Here is a 22081-nt window from a genome sequence, read left to right as displayed (position 1 = left end):
CCGCAAAAATTATAGATCATGTTCTATTCTTGTCCGAATTGTGGACAAGAATAGGCATTTCATTAATGGGCCGTCTGTTCCTTTCTGCAAATTGCGGAAGGTACACGTGCAGCATCCGCAAAACATGGCACGTAAGAGCTGCAAGGGTCTGCCCTCAGTGTGTCTGTGCCAGAGTGCCTGATAGTATAATACACTGTACTACATAAGCAATACAGTGTATTATACAAGCGATCAGAGCATCACATGTCAAAGTGGTAAAAAAAAAAGTGAAATAAAGTTTTTGTAAAAAACTATTCTAAGTAAAAAAAAAAAAACTTTTCAATGTAAAAAGATGCAAGAATAAAATCTCCTCCAATATATTGTATTGCCACGTCTATGATGCTCTGTGCCATAGAATTACCATTTTATTCCGCACATTGAACAGTGGTTTTTTTTGGGCTTTTTTGACACAAAAAAAGAGAATGAAAAGCAATCAAAAAGTGCTATGTACCCCAAAATGGTACCAATGAAATCTACAAGTCGTCCTGCAAAAATCAAGCACTCACACAGCATCGTAGGAAGAAAAAAAGTTATGGGTCTTGGGATGCGGCAAATACATGAAATTTTTTTAAAAAGGAAAGGATTTTTATTGTGTAGTAAAACCTAAAAAATAATGGGAGAAATGTATCAAAACTGATATAAAGGAAACCTGGCTTAGTTTCCCATAACAACCAATCAGATTCCACCTTTAGAATATGATTGGTTGCTATGGGCAACTAAGCCAGTTTTCCTTTGCACCACTTTTGGGAAATCTGCGCCATTATGTATTTGGTATTACTGTAACTGTACTGCCCCAGAGAATAAAGTTATATGGTTGTTTATGCCACAAAGTGAACATCTCAAAGTTTACAGTGTAAAAACGGAATGGCGGTATTGCTGTTTTTCCCCATACCCCCCAGAAAGATTTAATAAAAGTTAATCAATGAGTTATGTGTACTCCTAAATGGCGCCATTAAAAACGACAACTTTTCCTGTGAACAAAAAAAGTTATAGCCCTTGGAATGCGATGGTGAAAAAAAAAAAAAATTGCTTATTCACTAAGGTTCCAAACAGTCTTCTGACGCCCCCTTGTCTCTAGTACAAGGGTCACTCTGCTGGAGCCACTGTGTAAGGCGTCAGGCAGTTTTGATCTTCATGAAAATGGCGGCATTGTGGGGTTTCCATTGCCCTGAGGAGACGCCTTGCAGTTGGACCTCTAAGGTCTGCTCCCTGCTGTAAACAAAGTCTAGGCCTGATCCAATCACGGTGAGGGGGCGTGGCTGTTACCATGGTGCTGGTAAACAGCAAGTCTGAAGGGATTTGCTTTAGTGAATGGAGGCCTAGACTGCACAGGTGAGCATGGGGGGAGGCTGCAGGGGCGTCATCTGCACCCCATGTCAGTGTGGAGGGCTTCAGAGGGGGCGTCATCTGCACCCCATGTCAGTGTGGAGGGCTTCAGAGCGGGCGTCATCTGCACCACATGTCAGTGTGGAGGGCTTCAGAGGGGGCGTCATCTGCACCCCATGTCAGTCCAGAGGGCTTCAGAGGGGGCGTCTGCACCCCATGTCAGTGTGGAGGGCTTCAGAGGGGGCGTCATCTGCACCCCATGTCAGTGTGGAGGGCTTCAGAGGTGGCGTCTGCACCCCATGTCAGTGTGGAGGACTTCAGAGGGGGCGTCATCTGCACCACATGTCAGTGTGGAGGGCTTCAGAGGGGGGTTCATCTGCACCACATGTCAGTGCAGAGGGCTTCAGAGGGGGCGTCTGCACCACATGTCAGTCCAGAGGGCTTAAGAGGGGGCGTCATCTGCACCACATGTCAGTGCAGAGGGCTTCAGATGGGGCGTCATCTGCACCCCATGTCAGTGTGGAGGGCTTCAGAGGGGGGTTCATCTGCACCACATGTCAGTGTGGAGGGCTTCAGAGGGGGCGTCATCTGCACCACATGTCAATATGGAGGGCTTCAGAGGGGGCGTCTGCACCACATGTCAGTCCAGAGGGCTTAAGAGGGGGCGTCATCTGCACCACATGTCAGTGCAGAGGGCTTCAGATGGGGCGTCATCTGCACCCCATGTCAGTGTGGAGGGCTTCAGAGGGGGCGTCATCTGCACCCCATGTCAGTCCAGAGGGCTTCAGAGGGGGCGTCATCTGCACCACATGTCAGTCCAGAGGGCTTCAGAGGGGGCGTCTGCACCACATGTCAGTGTGGAGGGCTTCGGAGGGGGCGTCTGCACCCAATCTTATATTCTACACCCACATATAAGGGCAAGGGGCATATAAAGGTCTGTGCTTGCTGTCAGTGAATGGGAACATTATTGTTTACAGTCACAGGCTGATACCCTGCTCACAGCTGAAGGTTTGTTACAATGGTCGCCAGTCTGGACAATCACATCAGCAGCACTAGACTCTCTTCTGTCCTGATAGTTTGTTACAATGTTTCAGTGAAGGTAAAACAGAGATCTGACTACTGACATTGTGTTTTTTTTAGACTTGAGATATTGGGGGCCACCTCAGATCCAGGAGCTGCAGCGATCAGACCCCCATATCAGCTTCTGACGTCTTGGAGGCGTCACCCATGGGACCCCGTTTATTAAAAAGTCCCACATAGAACTTAACCATGGCCAAAGAAGTTTCCTTCCAAGACCTGACAACCGACAACGGGCCCACGAGGTGGAAGGAGCGGGACCTGTCCCAGACCTGGTTCTTCAAGGTAGCCTGCAGGACATTCGGCCCCCCAAAGTCCAGGACACGCCGGATCATTGCTCCCCCCATGGAAAAACTAGAGTCGGGGGCAGAGGAACTGAGCGGAGAGACGTCTGCCGCCTCCAGGAACGTCTTCAAGTCACAAGACGATCGGACGAGACGGACAGAAGAGCCGAGTCACGCCGGGAGAAGCATCGCAGATTGGATATCGGAGAGGAAGAAGTTGAGGAACCAATTGGACAACATGGGGGATGTGGAAAGATGGCTGCGAGGAAAACCGGAGCTGACGGATCTAGAGAGACGTGTACGGGACAAGATGGCGGAGGGGACACAGGCGGGGGGCCCGATGTCCCCAGGAAATACTCAAGACATGGTGGGTACAGCACATACGGCGTTACTGAGCTGGGGCCCTCCAGGGAAAAAGCTTACATTTTGCAACCTGTGACATTGCAAAACTACAACTCAGGATATTGGGGAAGTAGTTCATACTCCAAAGCCTCTTACACCTACAGTTCTGATTATAGGAGCACCAACCTACACTCATGACTACTTCTGTAACTTCTAGGATGAAGAACGCAGCGTGTCAAAGAGCGCACAGCGCCGAGTGATCACCCCCATCATCCAGCAACCCAGTCCTGAAGCCCTTGCCATACTGGACTACTACCTGAACCAGCGACGACTGCGCCTCGTAGACCTTTATAACCAGACAGACAAAAGCAAGAAGAAGGAAATCTCCAGCCAGGACCTGAAGTCTGTGAGGAAAGAGGTGACGTCACATCCATGTACAGCACACGTATACAGTATGATAGCAGTTATATTCTTGTACATAAGAGGCAGTATTATAGTAGTTATATTCTTGTACATAGGAGCAGTATTATAGTATTTATATTCTTGTACATAGGAGGCAGTATTATAGTAGTTATATTCTTGTACATAGGATCAGTATTATAGTAGTTATATTCTTGTACATAGGAGCAGTATTATAGTAGTTATATTCTTGTACATAGGAGGCAGTATTATAGTAGTTATATTCTTGTACATAGGAGCAGTATTATAGTAGTTATTTTCTTGTACATAGGAGGCAGTATTATAGTAGTTATATTCTTGTACATAGGAGCAGTATTATAGTAGTTATATTCTTGTCCATAGGAGCAGTATTATAGTAGTTATATTCTTGTCCATAGGAGCAGTATTATAGTAGTTATATTCTTGTACATAGGAGCAGTATTATAGTAGTTATATTCTTGTACATAGGAGCAGTATTATAGTAGTTATATTCTTGTACATAGGAGGCAGTATTATAGTAGTTATATTCTTGTACATAGGAGCAGTATTATAGTAGTTATATTCTTGTACATAGGAGCAGTATTATAGTAGTTATATTCTTGTCCATAGGAGCAGTATTATAGTAGTTATATTCTTGTCCATAGGAGCAGTATTATAGTAGTTATATTCTTGTACATAGGAGCAGTATTATAGTAGTTATATTCTTGTACATAGGAGCAGTATTATAGTAGTTATATTCTTGTACATAGGAGCAGTATTATAGTAGTTATATTCTTGTACATAGGAGCAGTATTATAGTAGTTATATTCTTGTACATAGGAGCAGTATTATAGTAGTTATATTCTTGTACATAGGAGCAGTATTATAGTAGTTATATTCTTGTACATAGGAGCAGTATTATAGTAGTTATATTCTTGTACATAGGAGCAGTATTATAGTAGTTATATTCTTGTACATAGGAGGCAGTATTATAGTAGATATATTCTTGTACATAGGAGGCAGTATTATAGTAGTTATATTCTTGTACATAGGAGGCAGTATTATAGTAGATATATTCTTGTACATAGGAGGCAGTATTATAGTAGTTATATTCTTGTACATAGGAGGCAGTATTATAGCAGTTATATTCTCGTACATAGGAGCAGTATTATAGTAGTTATATTCTTGTACATAGGAGCAGTATTATAGTAGTTATATTCTTGTACATAGGGGGCAGTATTATAGCAGTTATATTCTTGTACATAGGAGCAGTATTATAGCAGTTATATTCTTGTACATAGGAGCAGTATTATAGTAGTTATATTCTTGTACATAGGAGGCAGTATTATAGTAGATATATTCTTGTACATAGGAGGCAGTATTATAGTAGTTATATTCTTGTACATAGGAGGCAGTATTATAGCAGTTATATTCTCGTACATAGGAGCAGTATTATAGTAGTTATATTCTTGTACATATTGGGCACTATTATATTTCTTGCCTATACTTTTCTTCCAGGCTAAGATACCTATCAGTGACATGCAGTTTGATGATTTGGTCGTCTCACTTGGCAGCAAAAATCCAAATCGCATTAACTACAAAGAGCTTTCAGTGGGACGACATTTATGGTGGAAGAAGACAAGAGACGAGCGGAAGAATGGTGCGTCAGTCGACTCAGGTTCGGTATCAGAGTTATAATCTATGAGATATCAGAATGTGTCTGCACTGAGCGGAGCCATTTCTAATATGTTCTGTGTCTCTGCAGCTGCTGTAAGATGCCTCCTGCCGCCCGGTGATGTCCATCCTGAGCCGTCTCCTTCTGAAACTCTCGATAGCTTGATGGATTCCAAATGGAGATCTCGTCAAGTCAACAGCGTACAGAGTGACAGTAGCAAATCGCGGTTCTTACAGGTGCCCCCCGTCAGTCTGGACGAGATGAGACCCCTCAGCTACGAGGACATGGAGGAGATTGGAAAGAATTACAGGGAAAGAAGGCGAAGAGCACAGGTGAGGGCAAAAAAGAGTATGAACTACAAGTCCCAGCATCCTCGTCAATACAGCTCCCACAGGCGCTGTCACTCATCTTTTCTAGGCTCTTGAATGGGAAGTAAAGCTAATTGCTCAACTACATGGGGCAGAGGAAAGCAGCATAACTCTGCAGATCTGTCAATCAGGGCTCTGGGAAAGTTGGGTGACAACCCTTGTGGGAGCAATCATTGTGGTCCGATCAGTTGTCACACGGCTTCTGCAAGCAGATTAATCCGTTTTCTCCTGTCCTTAGAGTAACACCCGTCTGTTAGAATGGCTGGAGCAGTGCCGCCTGGTGCGCACCGGTAATGCCGCGGTAGATGCCCATGCCCTGCCCTCTACGCTGGGAGAGGAGGTAGCGGAGCTGGTGGAGCAGTTCAGAAGACAGGGCCTGCAGCAATACCACAAGATCTTAAAACTGTGCCAAACCTATGGGGTGCCCCTGACTGAGACGCTGCTGGAACGAGGTGACACCCCGTTTTCATGGAGGCGCCCCCCTGCCCTACGACGGGTCTCTCAGTCTGAGAATCTCCCATTTTATCTCTGAACAGCTTTATTGTATCCCGGGGACAAGCTGGTCTGTGAGTCAGAAGAACATCTGCAGCTCCGCCAGCCCGGGACAGCGCTCAGGTCCAAGGATGACGGGGTGAATAATGGAGGGACATCTTCTCCGGAGGTGACAAGAACCGTGAAGAAGTGGAAGAATTCTTCAGGAACTTAGTAAGACGCCAAATGTGCAATAGGCAGGGAAATTATATCTGGGTATACAGAGGGGGACCCATAACAGAAGTGAAAATGGGCTCCCTTCTGTTGATGGTACCCCCAGGGAGCAGTCCTAGTTTGCCTACAATCCCTTTGTCTCTTTCCATTTACAACCTATGCTTCCTCTATCCCACTGCTCTTTCTGTGTGTCAGTCTTCACTGAAATTCTGGCCTTATGTTCATGAACAAGGGGACTCATGGATGAACAGAGCTATAAGCCTTGGCCAGAAAGGAGATGGATATCGTGTATCGAAATGTGGAATTGACATTTAATTGTTTGTAACACATCTCTCTTTATGGCAGCAGCGGCCCCTATCCCCCCGAGAAATATGTCAAGAGGGTGAAGAGAAAGGTCAGAGGCAAGAAGAGCGATAGGAGGGAGACAGTGGAGTGCTGGACAACATTTGAGCAATTCGAGGAAATGAGCAGGTAAGGTGAAAAAGCAAAATCAGTTGTGTGGCTGAGAGAGGAAAAAAAGTTATCTTCAGCAGCACAGAGGCTTTCAGGAGAGGAGTGTGCTGATCCCGTGGGAGATCACAGACTGAGAGTTACATAGTGGAAGGAGCAGGGTCCACAGCAGCACAGAGGATTTCAGGAGAGGACTGGGCTGATCTTGCGGGAGGTCACAAGCTAAGGCTACATGCACACGGCAGTGTGTTTTTGCGGCCTCCGTTCCGTTTTTTTTGCGGATCGGGTGGTTTCCCATAAAAAAAAACGGATGGATCCGTTAAAAATGCGGTGGACTCATCCGTTTCTTTTCCGCGTCCGCTGTCCGTGTTTCCCGTCTGCAAAAAAAGTATTGCATGTCCTATTCTTGTCCGCAATAAACGTTTTGCGGACCCATTGAAGTCAATGGGGCCGCAAAAAAATGCGGATGACCAATGGAAGCCATCCGTATGTTATCCGCATCCGTTTTTTTTTTTTGCGGATGGTTGCTGGGAAACCTGTATATATTAAATTTCAAGAATTACAGCCTTCAGGTTTTTTTTGCGGACTGCAAAAAAAAATATTAAGACACACGGAAACACAACCTACAAAATTTGCGGACAAATGTAACGGATGTGGATGTAAAAAAAAACAGGAACACGGATCTGCTATTTGCGGACCGCAAAAAACAGCTGTTGTGTGCATATAGCCTAAGGGCTCATGCACACGGCCGTGCCTTTTTTCTCGGTCCGCAAATTGCAGATCCGCATAAAACGGATGCCGCCCGTGTGCCTTCCGCAATTTGCGGAACGGAACAGGAGGCCCATTATAGAGATGCCTATTCTTGTCCGCAAAACGGGGTCACGGAACGGAGCAACAGATGCGGATAGCACACAGATATTATTTTCCTTTATAACCATGTTATAAGGGGAAATTATACAATCTACACAACACCGATCCCAAACCTGAACTTCTGTGAAGAAGTTCGGATCTGGGTACCACAGTAGTTTTTTATCACACGCGTGCAAAACACATTGCACCGGGACGCATCCGGACCTAATCCGGACACGCTCGTCTGCAAGGGGCCTAAGAGTTACATAGCGGAAAGAGCAGGGTCCCAGCAGCACCGAGGATTTCAGGAGAGGAGTGTGCTGATCTTGTAGTGGTCACAGGCTGAGAGTTACATAGTGGAAGGAGAAGGAACCTCCCAGCAGCACAGAGAATTTCAGGAAAAGGGTGTGCTGATCTTGTAGTGGTCACAGGCTGAGAGTTACATAGTGGAAGATGTAGGGTCCTCCCAGGAGCACAGAGGATTTCAGGAGAGGCGTGTGCTGACCTTGTGGGAAGTCACAGACTGAGAGCTATTGAAGAAGCAGGAGGACTCACAGCAGCACAGAGTATTTTAGGCGACAGGTGATATTGAATTATTGTGTGGATAACAAATAATCTTTTTACTTTCAGAAACCTGCGACACCGATTCCCTCACTGCTTTTATACGGCTGACGATGACGCGTTTTGGCCGGGGCAGCTGCTGGAGAAGCTTTGTATCTATCTGCCCAAATTAACCGACGCGTCCGAACGCTGAGACCTCCGTGTAACATGTACTTTGTAATAAAGTGGATTTAAAAAAAATATATACAAATCTGGTTTGTTACATTTGATACAGGATTGACTACAACCCCCAATATTCCCCTCACCACATATCACACAGAGATTCAGAAGGTTGAGATAGGAGGAGCTGTCGGTGACATGGAGGGAACGGAGTAACGGACGTCACGTCTCTGTAAGGCTCTGTTCACATGGAGCGTATGTGTCACAGGACTATCCTATCTGAACGGGTAATGCGGAAACAATTCCAGTCAAATGAATGAAACTGGTTTTCAGTTGCAGAAATCCATGTATGTAGATTTAGGCTAGGTCTACATGACGACATTTGTCGCGCGACATTTTGTTGCACTAATGTCGCGCGACAATTTTTATAATGGCAGTCTATGGTGTCGCACTGCAACATGCAACATGCTGGATGGATTTTTCTGCGACTGTTGCAGTGCGACACCATAGACTGCCATTATAAAAATTGTTGCGCGACATTGGTGCAACAAAATGTTGCGTTACAAATGTTGCGTAGTGTAGTTGTGCCCTATCTGTCGCGCGACAAATGTCTTCGTGTAGACGTAGCCTTAACCTTATATGAGCACATCTGCGCCATTTTTGGGTACCTCCATAAGAACATTAAGCATGAGGTTTTATTGACAGGCTGTGTGTTTTTATAGTTTATACTCTTTATGAAATTACTTTTAGGCTAGGTCTACACGACGGCAATAAGTCGCGCGACAGATAAGGCACAACTACACTGCAACAATTTTTATAATGGTAGTCTATGGTGTCACACTGCGACGCGACAGTCGCAGAAAAATCCATCTCGACAAATGACGTCGTGTAGACCTAGTCTTAGGGAAAAAAGTTAAAAAAAAAAAAAAGTAAAAACTTTCAGGCCATTTCCACCAGTAATTATGCCAGACACCTGTTGGTTTCCTGGGCTGCAGTACCGCTGGGTGCCGCTCCCTGGGTGTCGCTGCTGCTCCCGGAAGTGCCGGGCTCTTCTTTACCTCGCCCAGCGCCTCTTGCTCTCTCTCTTCCTCGAGCTGTCTGCGGAGAAGGCGGACGCTCCCAACCGGTGAGTGAATCCATTGTCATCCAGGCCGATTCTATCACAGTTTTGTACCGGTAGATGCATCATCTTTAGCCGGTGGTGTGGCGGGGGTTATCTGCTGGGTTAGTTTGTACTGGGGCCGGGTGTACGGCCGGGATATGAGGTGTGAAGTCTGCCGGGCCTGTGAGGAATATGGCGGCTTGTGTGTGTGGTGACGGAGCTGAGCCCTATTACTGCTGACAGCACCTGAGGAGGGTGCGTGGGGATAGGCCTGATATATGGAGGGCTGAATAATTGGAGGGAAGCCGCGTGTAGGACTAGAAGTCCCAGCATGGCGTCCAGACTGAGGTTATCCCCGGGGACCACCGTGTCCCTCCATGTCACAGGCCTGTATGATGGGCTCCTCTTCAGGGGCTGCAGTTTGCACTGTGCTCGGGATGTAGCAGAGCCCAGACTGTTTTGGAAAAGTTGTGCAAGGAGATGCATGTGGCTCATAACTGGGAAGTAGTGGGGGGGGTTCAGGCACCAGTAGGGTATGAGTCGGCTATACTGGTCACCAGTGTATGACTGTGTTCACACCTTCACGCCCCTGTAGTGCGGCTGTGTTTATGGTAGATGCATAGGCTTTATGGGGGTCGTCTCGTGTATAATCTCCTGTAGGATCCGGGATTACACGCACTGCGCGATCAAATACCGCAAAGGAGATGAAGTGAGGGCCTTTAAAGGGGTTGTCCAGCTTTCAGATATTTGAGCAGTCCTCTGGATAGGTGGTCAACATAAGATGGGTGGGGGTCCCACATCTGGGGCAGCCTAATAGTGGGCGTCTATAGGGAGCGGTGGTGAGAGCTGCGGCTAAGCGCACGTCTCCCTTAATTTTTATGTGTATTCACACATCAGGGATTTGGCACAGAAGCGCGCTCTGTTCTGTCCGTGTTCACGGATCCATCACGCCCCTTAGTCTATGGGTCCGTGAAAACCACGGGTGCCATCCATGTTTAATGTGGCAGTCGTTTCCTCTCATCCTCCCAGAGATCCATTGTTTCTGTTCAGTAGATCCCTTTACACTGATCCCTCTAGTCTGTCCAGAAATGTTCTTTTTCTTTGCTCAGTCGTCCATTTTCAACAAAAACGGCTAGGCTGAAATTTGATTTCTAGAACATCTACCAATGGTTCGTGTAGATCACTGACAGAACAAGGATGCTCTCCGGGACTTCAGTGACTTTTCACAGACCCATGGGCTTTAATGGTCACGTGTGGTCCGCATCGCAAACCTAAGTGCATGTCTTTTCCACTGACGTGTAATTAGGCACATTAGAATCAGAGGGTGCGTGTGCTGTCCATGGAGAACACGGCATGTGAAGGGGCGGTTATCAGGAATGAATGCTCCGGCAGTGGACGGTTATCAGTCTAAGGGTCCATTCACACGTCCGTAGTGTATTGCGGATCCAGCCAATACACCCGGCCGCACATGGTCGGCACTAATTAGAGAAGTCCTATTCTTGTCCGCATAGGACATGCTCTGTTCTCTTGCGGAGCTGCGGACTGTAAGTTCGGGGCCGCGCTCCGGAAATGCGGAGAGCACATGGTGTGCTCTCTGCATCCATTCCGTCCCTATAGAGAATTAATGGGTCCGCACAATTGCGGAACGGATGTGGACCACACTTGGGGACGTGTGAATGGACCCTAAGGCTCTGTTCACATCTGTCATAGGAACAGAAAAACAAAATCTGTGCCAGTGCTGGGTTAGTCATGAGATGGGCATTGACTTTGAAGGGGTCTGTGCAGCAGCTGCATATTGATGACCTGTCCTCAGGATGGATCATCAATATCTGATTGTGGGGGTCCGATCCCCGCTAATCAGCTGTTTGGAGAGGAGGCGCAAGCTGATTACAACTACTGATCCCATTCTCTTAATTAAACAGGATGAGTAGTTGTAATTACACTGCGTCTCGACAAACAAGACTCGCAGTGTAATCTGAAGAGAAAGCACGGCCGCCGATCAGATATTGATGACCTATCCTGAGGATAAGTGATCAATATGTAACGGCTGCACAACCCCTTTAATGCATTTTGCTATGGCTCAGTCATGCTGGTGTGAACAGAGCATACGTTTCTTCATTGCACAGTGAGTGCATGACGTTTTGCAGTGAGACTTGAGCTCCTGGTCTCTGTTCACACTTGCATTAGTTATTTTTCTGTCAGTACGGTGTGGTTTGCTGCAGTATTGTTTGGTGATGCGTTTGCATGCTTTTCTCAGGGGGTTCTGTGATCAGCAGGGTTTGCAGCAGGCAGACCCGCCCAGCATGTGATGGGAGGTCTCCTGCGGGGACAGTAAGACCCTTCCACCCTCCATACTTGAGTCTGTGGGGCCCTCTGTGCTCTTGCAGCATGCAGTCTTGGAGGGAGAGCACAGCAGTGTATTACCCATTCCGTGGCTGGTCTCGCATATCAGTTGATGGAAGTTGATCTGCGACATACAATTGATTATGGCGCTTTATAGTTTTTAAAACGCAGGTAAAATATTAACCAATCAGGTGTTGTCTTTAGATATCATGGTGGCTCTCCGACCCCTCAAAAAGCCTAAGATCGTCAAGAAGCGGACAAAGAAGTTCATCCGCCACCAGTCAGACCGTTATGTAAAGATTAAGGTCAGTACAGAGTCCTCCATGTTTAATCCACGTGTGTGGGGATGTCGGAGGCAGCGATAACTCACATGACAACTTTTCTTTTCTGCAGCGTAACTGGCGTAAACCCAGAGGTATTGACAACAGAGCCCGCAGGAAATTCAAGGGGCAGATCTTGATGCCCAACATTGGTTATGGTAGCAACAAGAAGACCAAACACATGCTGCCCACCGGGTTCCGCAAATTCCTGGTCCACAATGTCAAGGAGCTAGAGGTTCTGATGATGAGCAACAAGTAAGTGCCTGGTGTGGGATGGGTTAAAGGGGAGGGGTTAACTATTAGATCTGTAGGAGTCCTACAGCTGGGACCCCCTCTGATCACGGGGACCTGTACCCCATGGAACTGCGAGAAATAAATGGAGCAGCTGTTTTGGGCCCCTCAATTCGTTTCTATGGCAGTTCAAGAGATGGTGGAGCGCTGTACTACATCTTGGATATGATGCATCAGTGCATTACACGCTCACTGCTTTTGTGACACCTCGGGTTACAGCCATACCAGTCGCACCATAGCATCAGGAATCCAGGGCTGGCCTGCTGCTGGGAGATTAGATTTCTCCATGATTGGTCTGGTCTCACAAACTGTTTTTTTTTCCCTAGGTCCTTCTGTGCAGAAATCGCCCACAATGTCTCCTCAAAGAACCGAAAGACCATTGTGGAGAGAGCGGCACAGCTCGCCATCAAAGTCACGAACCCCAACGCCAGACTGCGCAGCGAAGAGAATGAATAATTATCTCTGTGGTTATTTGTGCTAAATAAACGTGAAAAAGAAATTTTTGAGTGTCAGTCTGTCTGGGTTCTGAAGCGTGTGGGGGTGTCAATAGTAATGGTACAAGGTGCTGTGCATCACAGCATGAAATCCCCACAGTGTTCCTGAAGACATGAAGCTGTATTTTACTGTGAAATGCGGTGATTCAGAGAAACGAGCAGTGTGCGTGGAGAAGGCATCTGCAGGTTCTTCTGCCTGACCTGAGAGATCTGTTGGCATATAGAAAGACTAGTCGGTCAAGCAGCTGCACTGATTACTCTTCTCCCTGTGCCCTGCTCATTATTTCGTGAATCACCGCAGTTTTTCCTTCACCCATGACAGCACCATGAGAGAGAAGATCCGCCCCCATGGACAGGAAACCTGCAGAATAAAAGAGCGGGACACTCCTCCCGATTCAGTGTCATTTCCTGTCTCTGGGGATGCCTGCAATTTTCTTTCAAGATCCTTCCCCCTGATGGTGCTCCTATGCTGGCCCCAGTTTCTAGGCTGGAGCATTGCTTTTTTCCATTGGGCATACCTGCAGTCCCCTGGGGTAAGAAACGGCATCATTTGGTGCACAGCAAGCCTCCGGAGGGAGCGTCTTGGGTGCTAGAGCGTGGTGTGCCTGGCGGCATCGCTGATGTGCTAGAGACGCGGACTTCCTTGCCACGGGGAGGAGGAGAGGCTGAGGAAAGCATGTGGAGGACGCGGTGACTCCATCACAGAGCGCCTATCAGAAGGGCGCTCTGTAAGCAGATGGACAGCGTAGTTTCTGGCTTGGCGGTCCGGTGGGAAGCACACAGGAGTCTGGAGTCCCCCCAGCCCTGGTACCTCTGAGGGGTGAGTGTTCTGGGGCATATTGAGTCCTGCGTCTCTTCTGATACCCTTATACCTAAATGTGATTGCAGGCAAAGCCTAGAAAGATTGTTTCTAAAAAGAATAAATTGTGTGGTCTTTGTATATCAGTTTTACCACCTGAGTGGGAGAAGAGGATGTCAGAGTTGCATTGATAGAACAGTGGCTGAGGAATCGCTGTCATTTTAGAATGGTCTTCAGACGTTGGTCAGATCAGAAGTCAATTCCTCTCCATCCTCAAAAAGAGCGGCTGGTACAAGAGATCCAAAATTGAGGCGATTAGATTCAGGAGTTTATTTCATCTGATTCTGAAGATAAAATACACTCCACCTTATACTGGCATTCTGAAAATGTGTCCCTATCTTCTGAGGAAGGCGAGATAAGTGGCAAACCATGTTTTCTAATAGAAGATACGGATAGAATTTTAAAAGCCGTAAGATCCACGATTTGCATAGAAGAGATAAAAAGAATCCAGACACCATAGGGTGTTTCCGGTACATAAAAATGTATGGGCCTTAATTAAGTGGGAGTGGAAGAAACCTAACAAGTTTATATTTCTAAAAAACTTAAATGAAAATATCCCTTTTAAAGAAGACTGCTGCTTGGGATAAAGCGCCTAGAATAGATGTAGCCATATTTACAGTCTCTAGGAAAACGGCCCTTCCCTTTGATGATATGGGGGTACTTGGGGACATTTTGGATAAAAAAAAGCAGAGGCTTTTTATAAAGGAGCCTGGGAGGCGTCAACCTCCTCCTTCAGACCAAGTATCGCTCCCACATGTACGGCCCATTCCCTTATGGCTCTGAGCTAGAAAATCTATCAAAGAATAATGTCCCAGAGAAGAAATACTAGCATCCTTGGCCACTATGAGAAAAGCGGCAGATTTTTTGGCCGATGCTTCGGCTGATTCAGTAAGATTGGCGGCTAGATCTGCCGCTTTATCAAATTCTGCCCGTAGAGTGCTCTGGCTATGTGGTGTTCCATGTGGAGGGTAATACCTTTTTGGGCTGGCTCTAGATAACCTACTAGACAAAGCTGCGGATAAAAAGAAAAAAGTCAGGGTTCCTTCTCTTCGGGGAATAGATTTACCCGTCCTTTACGTCCCTTTAGGAACAACAGAGAGACAAAAAAATCCAAGGGAGGATAGATTTAGAACCCAAAGAAAGGGAAGATTTTTTTTTTTTTTTTTTTCAACCAGCCCTTTGCAGACAAAAAGAAACAAGATCAGCAATGACGCCAGAGCTCAGGTAGGAGGCAGATTAAAACCATTTTATTTTTCCCACCTGGTCTCAGATTTCTTGCAACTCGTGGATTCTAGACACTTCTCACTGGACCAAAACTAGAATTTCGTATGATCCCTCCGGTAAGATTCCTAGTGACAAAAGCTCAGACTTCGGCTCAAGGAAAATCAGCCAAGGAAGAAGTACTAAGATTAATCACAAAAATCAGTTTTAGTTGCTGTTCCAAAAGGAGAAGGCGGCGAGGGGTTTTACTCTCCCCTATTTCTAGTAAAAAAAACAAAAACAGGTGGGTCTTTCAGAACGATGATAAACTTAGTTAAACCGGTTTCTACAAATAAAATAATTAAGAATGGCAACTAGAAGATCAGTAATAAACCTTCCTCCTCACTGTTTCATGGCAGTACTCTATCTCAGGGATGCATGCCATCACGTCCCAGTCTTCCAGGGACCTTAAAAGTTCTTGAGTCGTGGTTAAAATAGAGGGGCAGCTACAACATCTTCAGTTCCAGGCCCTCCCGTTCGGCCTTTCCATGGCTCCAAGGGTATTCACAAAAATAATGGCGGCTCATAGAAGAGAAAAAGATATTCTTTTTCATGTATTCCGGCGATAAGATGGGCATAACTTCACTCGAGGATTCTCCAGTGGGACAGAGAGAGGATCAGCCCTCAGGGACAGGAAACCTGCAGCATAAAAAGGTGGCGCCTCTCCGACCTCAGTGGTTTCCTGTTCTTGGAGCGGGAGACCTGCAGTTTTCTTTTCAGGTACCGCTAGTCCTGAAGTCCCAGAGATGTTATGGAAGGCTATGTGGTAATACCTGCTGGGGTCTATTGCCCATAGGTTGGGCTGGCGGGACCCTAGGAGCCGGTAGGGGTCCGGGCCCTCTGTCTGGTTCTTCCGGCAGGTGTGTGGGCTCCTCCAGGGGAGTAAGGCCACGTGATGTTTGGAGCCCGGATCCATGGGTAAGAGGAAGCAGCCCCAGGGGGGTATTGTGTTCCACAGCATGCAGCCCGGATCCGTGGAGGGAACATGTATTCCGGGGCATCCTCCGGCATGCGGCTCAGACGAGGAAGAAGTAGCCTAGACCATGCAGCCCCCAGGGCTGTGAAAGAAGGTGCTCCTTATGATGGATTGTACTTAGGTTATACAGCGAATATTTGTGTTATGTGGTTGGTATGAATCTGGCTGCTTCAAACCCAATTGCTGCCTCGGGACCTGTTTGGGGCCTGGTTGTCTGCCTCAGGGCTTAAGGGCCTGGATGGCCATCTTTGGGGGACTGGATGACTGTCTTCAGGCCTTCCTGGCTGAATGCCTGTTATGTTGTTTTTTTCTGATTACTGATGCCTGTATGGCTAAACGTCTTTGCATATATGCCTGCTGGGTTGAATGTCTTGCATTATATTGCTTTGTTGAACGCCTGTTGCATCTTTTTCGGCTGAACGTCTGTTAGATCTTTTGCCTGGTGGGATGAACGCCCGTAGCATCTATACTTGGTTGGCTTGCGCCTACAGCGTCTATGACTGGTTGGCTGAACACCTGTAGCATTTATGCCTGGTCGACTAATGCCTGTAGAGTCTATACCTGGTTGGCTAAATGCCTTTGAGCCTGTGCCTGTTTGGATGGCTGTGACTAATACCGTGCCCCGACTGGCGTCCGACGTCAACTACATCAAGCTCACGAGATACGGTATGGTCACTGGTTACCAAGGTGTGACGTTGTGCCACGCCCTCCCAGAGGAGCGGGTAAGGTCAGTCTTGGTACAGTTTTCACAGACTCCTCCTGTCCACACGGGCACTGAGGGGCAACAAGCTGAGAGCCTTTCCAATACCCCAGTGAAACGGCACTTTCCCAGCCCGGGTAGACTGCCACCAGCTTCTTGTTTGATATAAGCTCGGTCCGGTAACGGGATTATATAGGGTGAGAAAACAACCCGCGGTAGCTTAAATTAGGCCGAAACACAGACGTGGGGATTTGTGATCGAGATACAAGACAGCACAAGATTAAATGATATATTTAATCGCCTTAAGGGCACACTGGATATAACACTATACACACAAGGCATATATACAGTGGTCTGAGGTTACAGATACAGGTGACAGGGTACAAACAGGATTGCACAGAGCAAAAGTCAGTTTACCGGATGGATGAGTCCTTTTGGGTTGTGATGAGTTCTTATCTGTATTCACATGGAGGGCAGTGATGTCGGCAGGTTGCAGGTCCCCCTAAACACATGGCACGATGTGACCCTCCTTCAGAGAAAGACACGCCCGCTGGCTGGCATAAGCCTTTTAAACTGTAGCCGGCCCCTCCTCTTCCCGCCTCTGGGAACGGTCCCCCATTCCCTGCTGATCCTGGCAGCTCAATGACCCACAAAACCCTTTAGGGTTCATAGCTCCAGATCAGAAGGTCACAGGCAGATGGTTCTGGGACCAACAGACCCGTCTGGGTTCCGGCTACAAGTAGAGTCCAAGCATGGTACCGTTATTTAGTTTGTGGGGAGATATATCGCCTCTCCCTAGCACCTGACCTCCAACCTATTACCATGGGCATGTTCGTCTTTGCCCCAGGATCGCATAAATATATTTGACTTATGTCTGGGGTGGAGGGGCGATTCATAATTCCTTATGAACCGCCGGTTCCATGATGTCTGGGGGGAAATGATAGATCTGGGCAAGGGCTGAGACCCCCCTACAGAAAGGTTTTCCTGTAGGATTAGCAATTAGAATTCATACGCATGTGGCCTCCCTGAAGCCAGAACCCCTGTGGAGTTCACTACCTCTGCTATCTGACAAGCAGATGGTTGGAGTGAGAGCTTATTTTGCAGGTACACTGACAAAGGTGAATCAGATGAATAGCATGGCTGCCATTAAAAAATGATCCATATTCCTCACACTGGCTGACTGCCTTATTTGAGTCGCTGGCTGGCTGCATTTTTGTATTTGCCTGGATGGCCTCATGTACCTATGGAGCTGATTGCTTCTGTGTTTATGCTTGCTGGGATGACTGTTCTTGCTGTCTGCTTCTGGGTTTATCTAGTGCGGTTGTGTTGATCGGCGAGCAGCTTTGCATGGCTAACGGCTTCTGCGGCCGTGTCTGTATGGGGGGCGGCTTCTGGCGGCTGTGTCTACATGGCTGGTATCTTCTGTTGCCATGTCTAAATGGTTAACCACTCATGCAGCAGTGTCTGGATGACTGTGCTTGGCTCTGAGTGGGTGTCTGTGACCAGCGGTGCCGCCATGTCTTTGTGGCGGTCTATCTTGGTGGCTATGCATGCAGGGTGAACTAGTTCTGTGGCTATGTTTGGTTATCAATTTGTAGTTTACTAGTCTACAATAGGCAGAGCACTCCAACACTTGATGAGATTTATTTTATAAGATTATGCTGGATTTAAGTAGAATGTCCGGTATTAAAATTTCCTAGGATGTTATTGATCCGACCCTTTTTCTTTAAGTTCGGACCTCTAGTTAGATTTTGGATTCTCTGTGCTTCCATCTGGGTATTCTTAGCTTTGATTATTTTTCAAGCACTTTTGATAAGCCCAGGGATCAAAAGGAATAGGTTTCCACTGTCTGGAGATTAGGAGATGCCTTATACGTAACCTAGGGGTAGCTAAGGCTTGGAGAAAGTCCTCTACGCTTTTTGTTCCCTTTTCTGTCATAAATAAGGGTAATATTTTTACAAAGATCACAGCAGATAAATGAAATGTTCTTTTGTGTTTTTCTTTTATTTTGTTTAAAATAGTAACATACGGCAATACGTGTTGATTTTTGAAATTTTTTGTATATAAATAAGGGTAAGGCGGCCTCGAACGAGTTCACTAGCCGGATAGATTAGGTCATTTTTTTTCTCTTCTGGAAACACTTTCTACTTGCGCAGTCTACCTCTTGGGCGGAGAGGGCTAATGTTTCTGATGAGCAAACCTGTAAGGCGGCTGCCACGTGGTCTTCTCCTTCTACCTTACCGTCTCTATCGGCTCCAGCTAAATTCTGCCTCTGTTCTTCTGTCGGTAAGAGGTTCTGCAAGTGGTGGCCCCCCCAAAAGGAAGGGGTATTCTTCTCTGTAATCTCTCTCTGTGGTGCTGTCGTGGGGGAAGGGAAAGCCCCCCAGACCATTATGGCGCCCCCTCCAGTGTGGGGCGTAGAGAACATCTCAGGTGGGATCTGCTTGTCATGCCACTAACACTGGAAACCATCAGGACCATCAAGGTTACATTTTTTCTCATCAGAGAATAAAACTTTCATCCACCTTTGAATGTCCCATGTTTGGTGCTCTCTTGCAAAGTCCAAACGAGCAGTTCTGTGGCGTTCAAGGAGACAAGGTTTTTGAAGCCCTTCAGTCTCTGATGCCGTCTGATGGTTATGGGGCTGCAGTCAGCACCAGTAAGGGCCTTAATTTGGGTCGAGGATCGTCCAGTGTCTTGACGGACAGCCAATTGGATCCTCCGGCTCAGAGCTGATGACATTTTTTGGGTCTTCCACTTGACTTTTTTGTTCCTTAACCCTCAGGATCATTTAAGGAATTCCAAATGACTGTCTTCCTGCGTCCCACCTCCGCAGCGATGGCGGCTGTGAGAGACCCTGCTTATGCAGTTCAACAACCCGACCACGTTCAAAAAGGGAGAGTTTTTTTGCCATCACAACGTGTGACTACCTGACAGAAAATGACAATGAATCCACATCTTTGCACAGATTTGGCCTTTTAAAGACATGTGGTCCTAAAATGTGGATCAGCTGAAAAACAGCCTGTTTCAGTTTATTCATTGTTTTCATTAAATTGAATACTAAAAAAATGCTTTGTCTCCCTCCCATGTCTTCTTGTTGCATGTTGAAGCTCTACTTGGAACCTTGTTAAGATCCAGCCATGATAAATAGGATTTTTTTGCCATTTTTCAAGTGGTCTTAAACTTTTGATCAGGACTGTATATACGCACATAATTAGATGAATTAACCTAGGTTGGAGTCCCTCTCATGCTCTGTAAACCCCTGAGGTTGGAGAGGCTCCACCTTTTTATTCTGCAGTCCCTGGGGACGGATCCCATCTCTCTAAGGTGCTGTCGTGGGGTCTGGGAAATCCGATTACCGGTAAGTGTAATCATCATTTTCTGGGAAAAGAACAACTCTCTAGAATCAAAAATAAGAATCTTGGACCAAACACTCCTGAGCTTAGGATGGTGGTTAGAAAGAAAAAAATTAATTCAGGGAGTTCCATGGAGGTTAGAAGACCTGGTATCTCTAACCACGGATGCAAGTCCCTGGGGGGGGGGGGGCTCACATTCAGGAAATCTCCCTACAAGGTCTTTGGGGGGATGACCAAAAAGGGAGCTCCTCCAACCTAAAAGAACTGGCAGCAGTAGGTCTGGCAATGAGGTCGGTCCTTCCGAAAATAAGAGGGAAGAATCTCAGAATTATGACGGACAACAAAACGATGGTCTGAACAGACAAGGGGGTACAAAATGCAAGACTCTGATGCAGGAAGCTCAGAAAATCCTCTTGTTAGCAGACAGTGTGCTTCAATCTCAGCAGTACATATTAAGGGGCTGGAAAACGGACAGGCAGATTTTGAGTCATTTTCTATCTTAGAGCGAATGGAGCCTGAACCAGTCCATTTTCGAGAAAACTGTTCTCTGGGGTTCTCCAGTAATATACCTTTTTGCCACTTTCAAGAACTGGAAGGTTCAGAGTTTCTTTTCCCTAGACCAGGGATGGCCAACCTGCGGCTCTCCAGCTGTTGTAAAACTACAACTCCCATCATGTCCTGCTGTAGGCAGTGTGGGCATGCTGGGAGTTGTAGTTTTGTAACAGCTGGAGAGCCTCAGGTTGGCCATCCCTGCCCTAGACCCATCGGGATCCCCTTGTGAGAGAGATGACTTACTTCAGAAATGGAATTTCCCCCTAGCCTATGCCTTTCCTCCGCTCCAATTGATTCCAAGAGTTCTAAGAAAGATCAGGGAAGATTGTGCAAGGGTTATCCTCATAGCCCTGTTTTGGCAGAGGAGATCATGGTTCACGTGGCTTCGGATCATGTTGGTCTCGGACCCTTGGGTACTTCCAGAGATCCGGGACCTATTAAACCAGGGTCCAGTATTTCACCCCGGCATAAAAAAATCCCCACCTGACTGCCTGGAACTTGAAAGGTACTTACTAGGTAGCAAGGGGTTTTCTGGAGCCTTGAGCTCTACTCTTCTTAAGAGTAGGAAAAAGGTGACGGTGGCCATTTATGCTAGGCTTTGGCAAAAGGAGTTTTTAGGTATCCAGTTTAGAGACATTTTCTCTGCTCCCATTCGCCTAGTTTTAGAATTTCTTCAAAAGGAATTAGAACTAGGTCTTGCAGGTAGTACCTTTAAAAGTTCAGGTCTCGGTTCTTTCTGCCTTGTTCGATCAGGATATTGCAGGATGCCCGTGGGTTTCAGGATTCTTTAGAGCAGTAAGCAGATCCAGCCCGATAACTTCTCCATGGGACTTGAACCTAGTGTTAAAGGCCTTGCAACAGCCGCCATTTGAACCGTTGGATGTCAGCTTCATTAAATGTATTACCTTGAAATTGTCTTCTAGTAGCAGTAACTTCAGCTCGAAGGGTTAGTGAAATCCAAGCCATATCCATTAACCCTCCATACACCATTATTTTGGAGGACAAGGTGTTGATTCGTCCTGATCCAGCTTTTCTTCCAAAAGTGGTTTCCATAGGTCCCAGGAAATTGTCCTTCCTACCCTTTTTAAGAAACCGAGGTCGGAAGAAGAAAGGTCACTTCATTGCTTGGATGTATTTAGAGCCTTGGTTATTTATCTGTCTCACACTGAAAGCTGGCGAAAATCTTCTTCACTCTGTCCTCTTCCAAGGAGTGAATAAGGGAAAAGCTGCCACAAAAGGTTCCGTTGCTAGATTGTTTCTGCCATTTCTTTGGCCTTTTCTTCATCTGGTTTATCTCCTCCGGTGGGCAGTTGCTACCTCCTGGGCAGAAAGATCCTTGGTTTCCATAGAGGATATTTGCAGGGCCGCTACCTGGTCGTCTTCTTCTTCAACCTTGTTGAAGCACTAATGGCTTGATTTGAACTCCTCTTCTGTTTTTTCCTTTGGGGAAAAGGTGCTTCTTTCGGCTCTGGTAAATCACGTGTGGTGCTGTCTGTTGTGTGTGAAGGGGAAAAATGATTACTCACCGGGAATTGGATTTTCCAGAGCCCACGACAGCACCCTTAATTTTCCTCCT

General features: G+C 46.7%; 2 protein-coding genes across 2 annotated transcripts; both read left to right on the top strand.

Annotated features, from left to right (window-relative positions):
- Positions 1-1352: 1352 nt before the first annotated feature.
- Positions 1353-8315, top strand: EFCAB12 (EF-hand calcium binding domain 12). Its single transcript, XM_040408373.1, has 9 exons — positions 1353-1371; positions 2506-3093; positions 3286-3486; positions 5004-5163; positions 5251-5492; positions 5767-5980; positions 6065-6233; positions 6579-6704; positions 8163-8315. Exons 2-9 carry the CDS (start codon positions 2635-2637, stop codon positions 8284-8286), a joined length of 1695 nt encoding a protein of 564 aa, XP_040264307.1. The 5' UTR covers positions 1353-1371; positions 2506-2634; the 3' UTR covers positions 8287-8315.
- Positions 8316-9262: 947 nt separating this feature from the next.
- Positions 9263-12807, top strand: RPL32 (ribosomal protein L32). Its single transcript, XM_040408381.1, has 4 exons — positions 9263-9378; positions 11902-12002; positions 12091-12272; positions 12635-12807. Exons 2-4 carry the CDS (start codon positions 11907-11909, stop codon positions 12762-12764), a joined length of 408 nt encoding a protein of 135 aa, XP_040264315.1. The 5' UTR covers positions 9263-9378; positions 11902-11906; the 3' UTR covers positions 12765-12807.
- The last annotated feature ends 9274 nt before the right edge of the window (positions 12808-22081 follow it).

The sequence above is a fragment of the Bufo bufo genome, chromosome 9 (assembly GCF_905171765.1).
Source record: "Bufo bufo chromosome 9, aBufBuf1.1, whole genome shotgun sequence".
Lineage (NCBI taxonomy): Eukaryota > Metazoa > Chordata > Amphibia > Anura > Bufonidae > Bufo > Bufo bufo.
The sequence above is the reverse complement of the archived record's forward strand: the minus strand, read 5'-3'. Positions and strand labels throughout refer to the sequence as shown.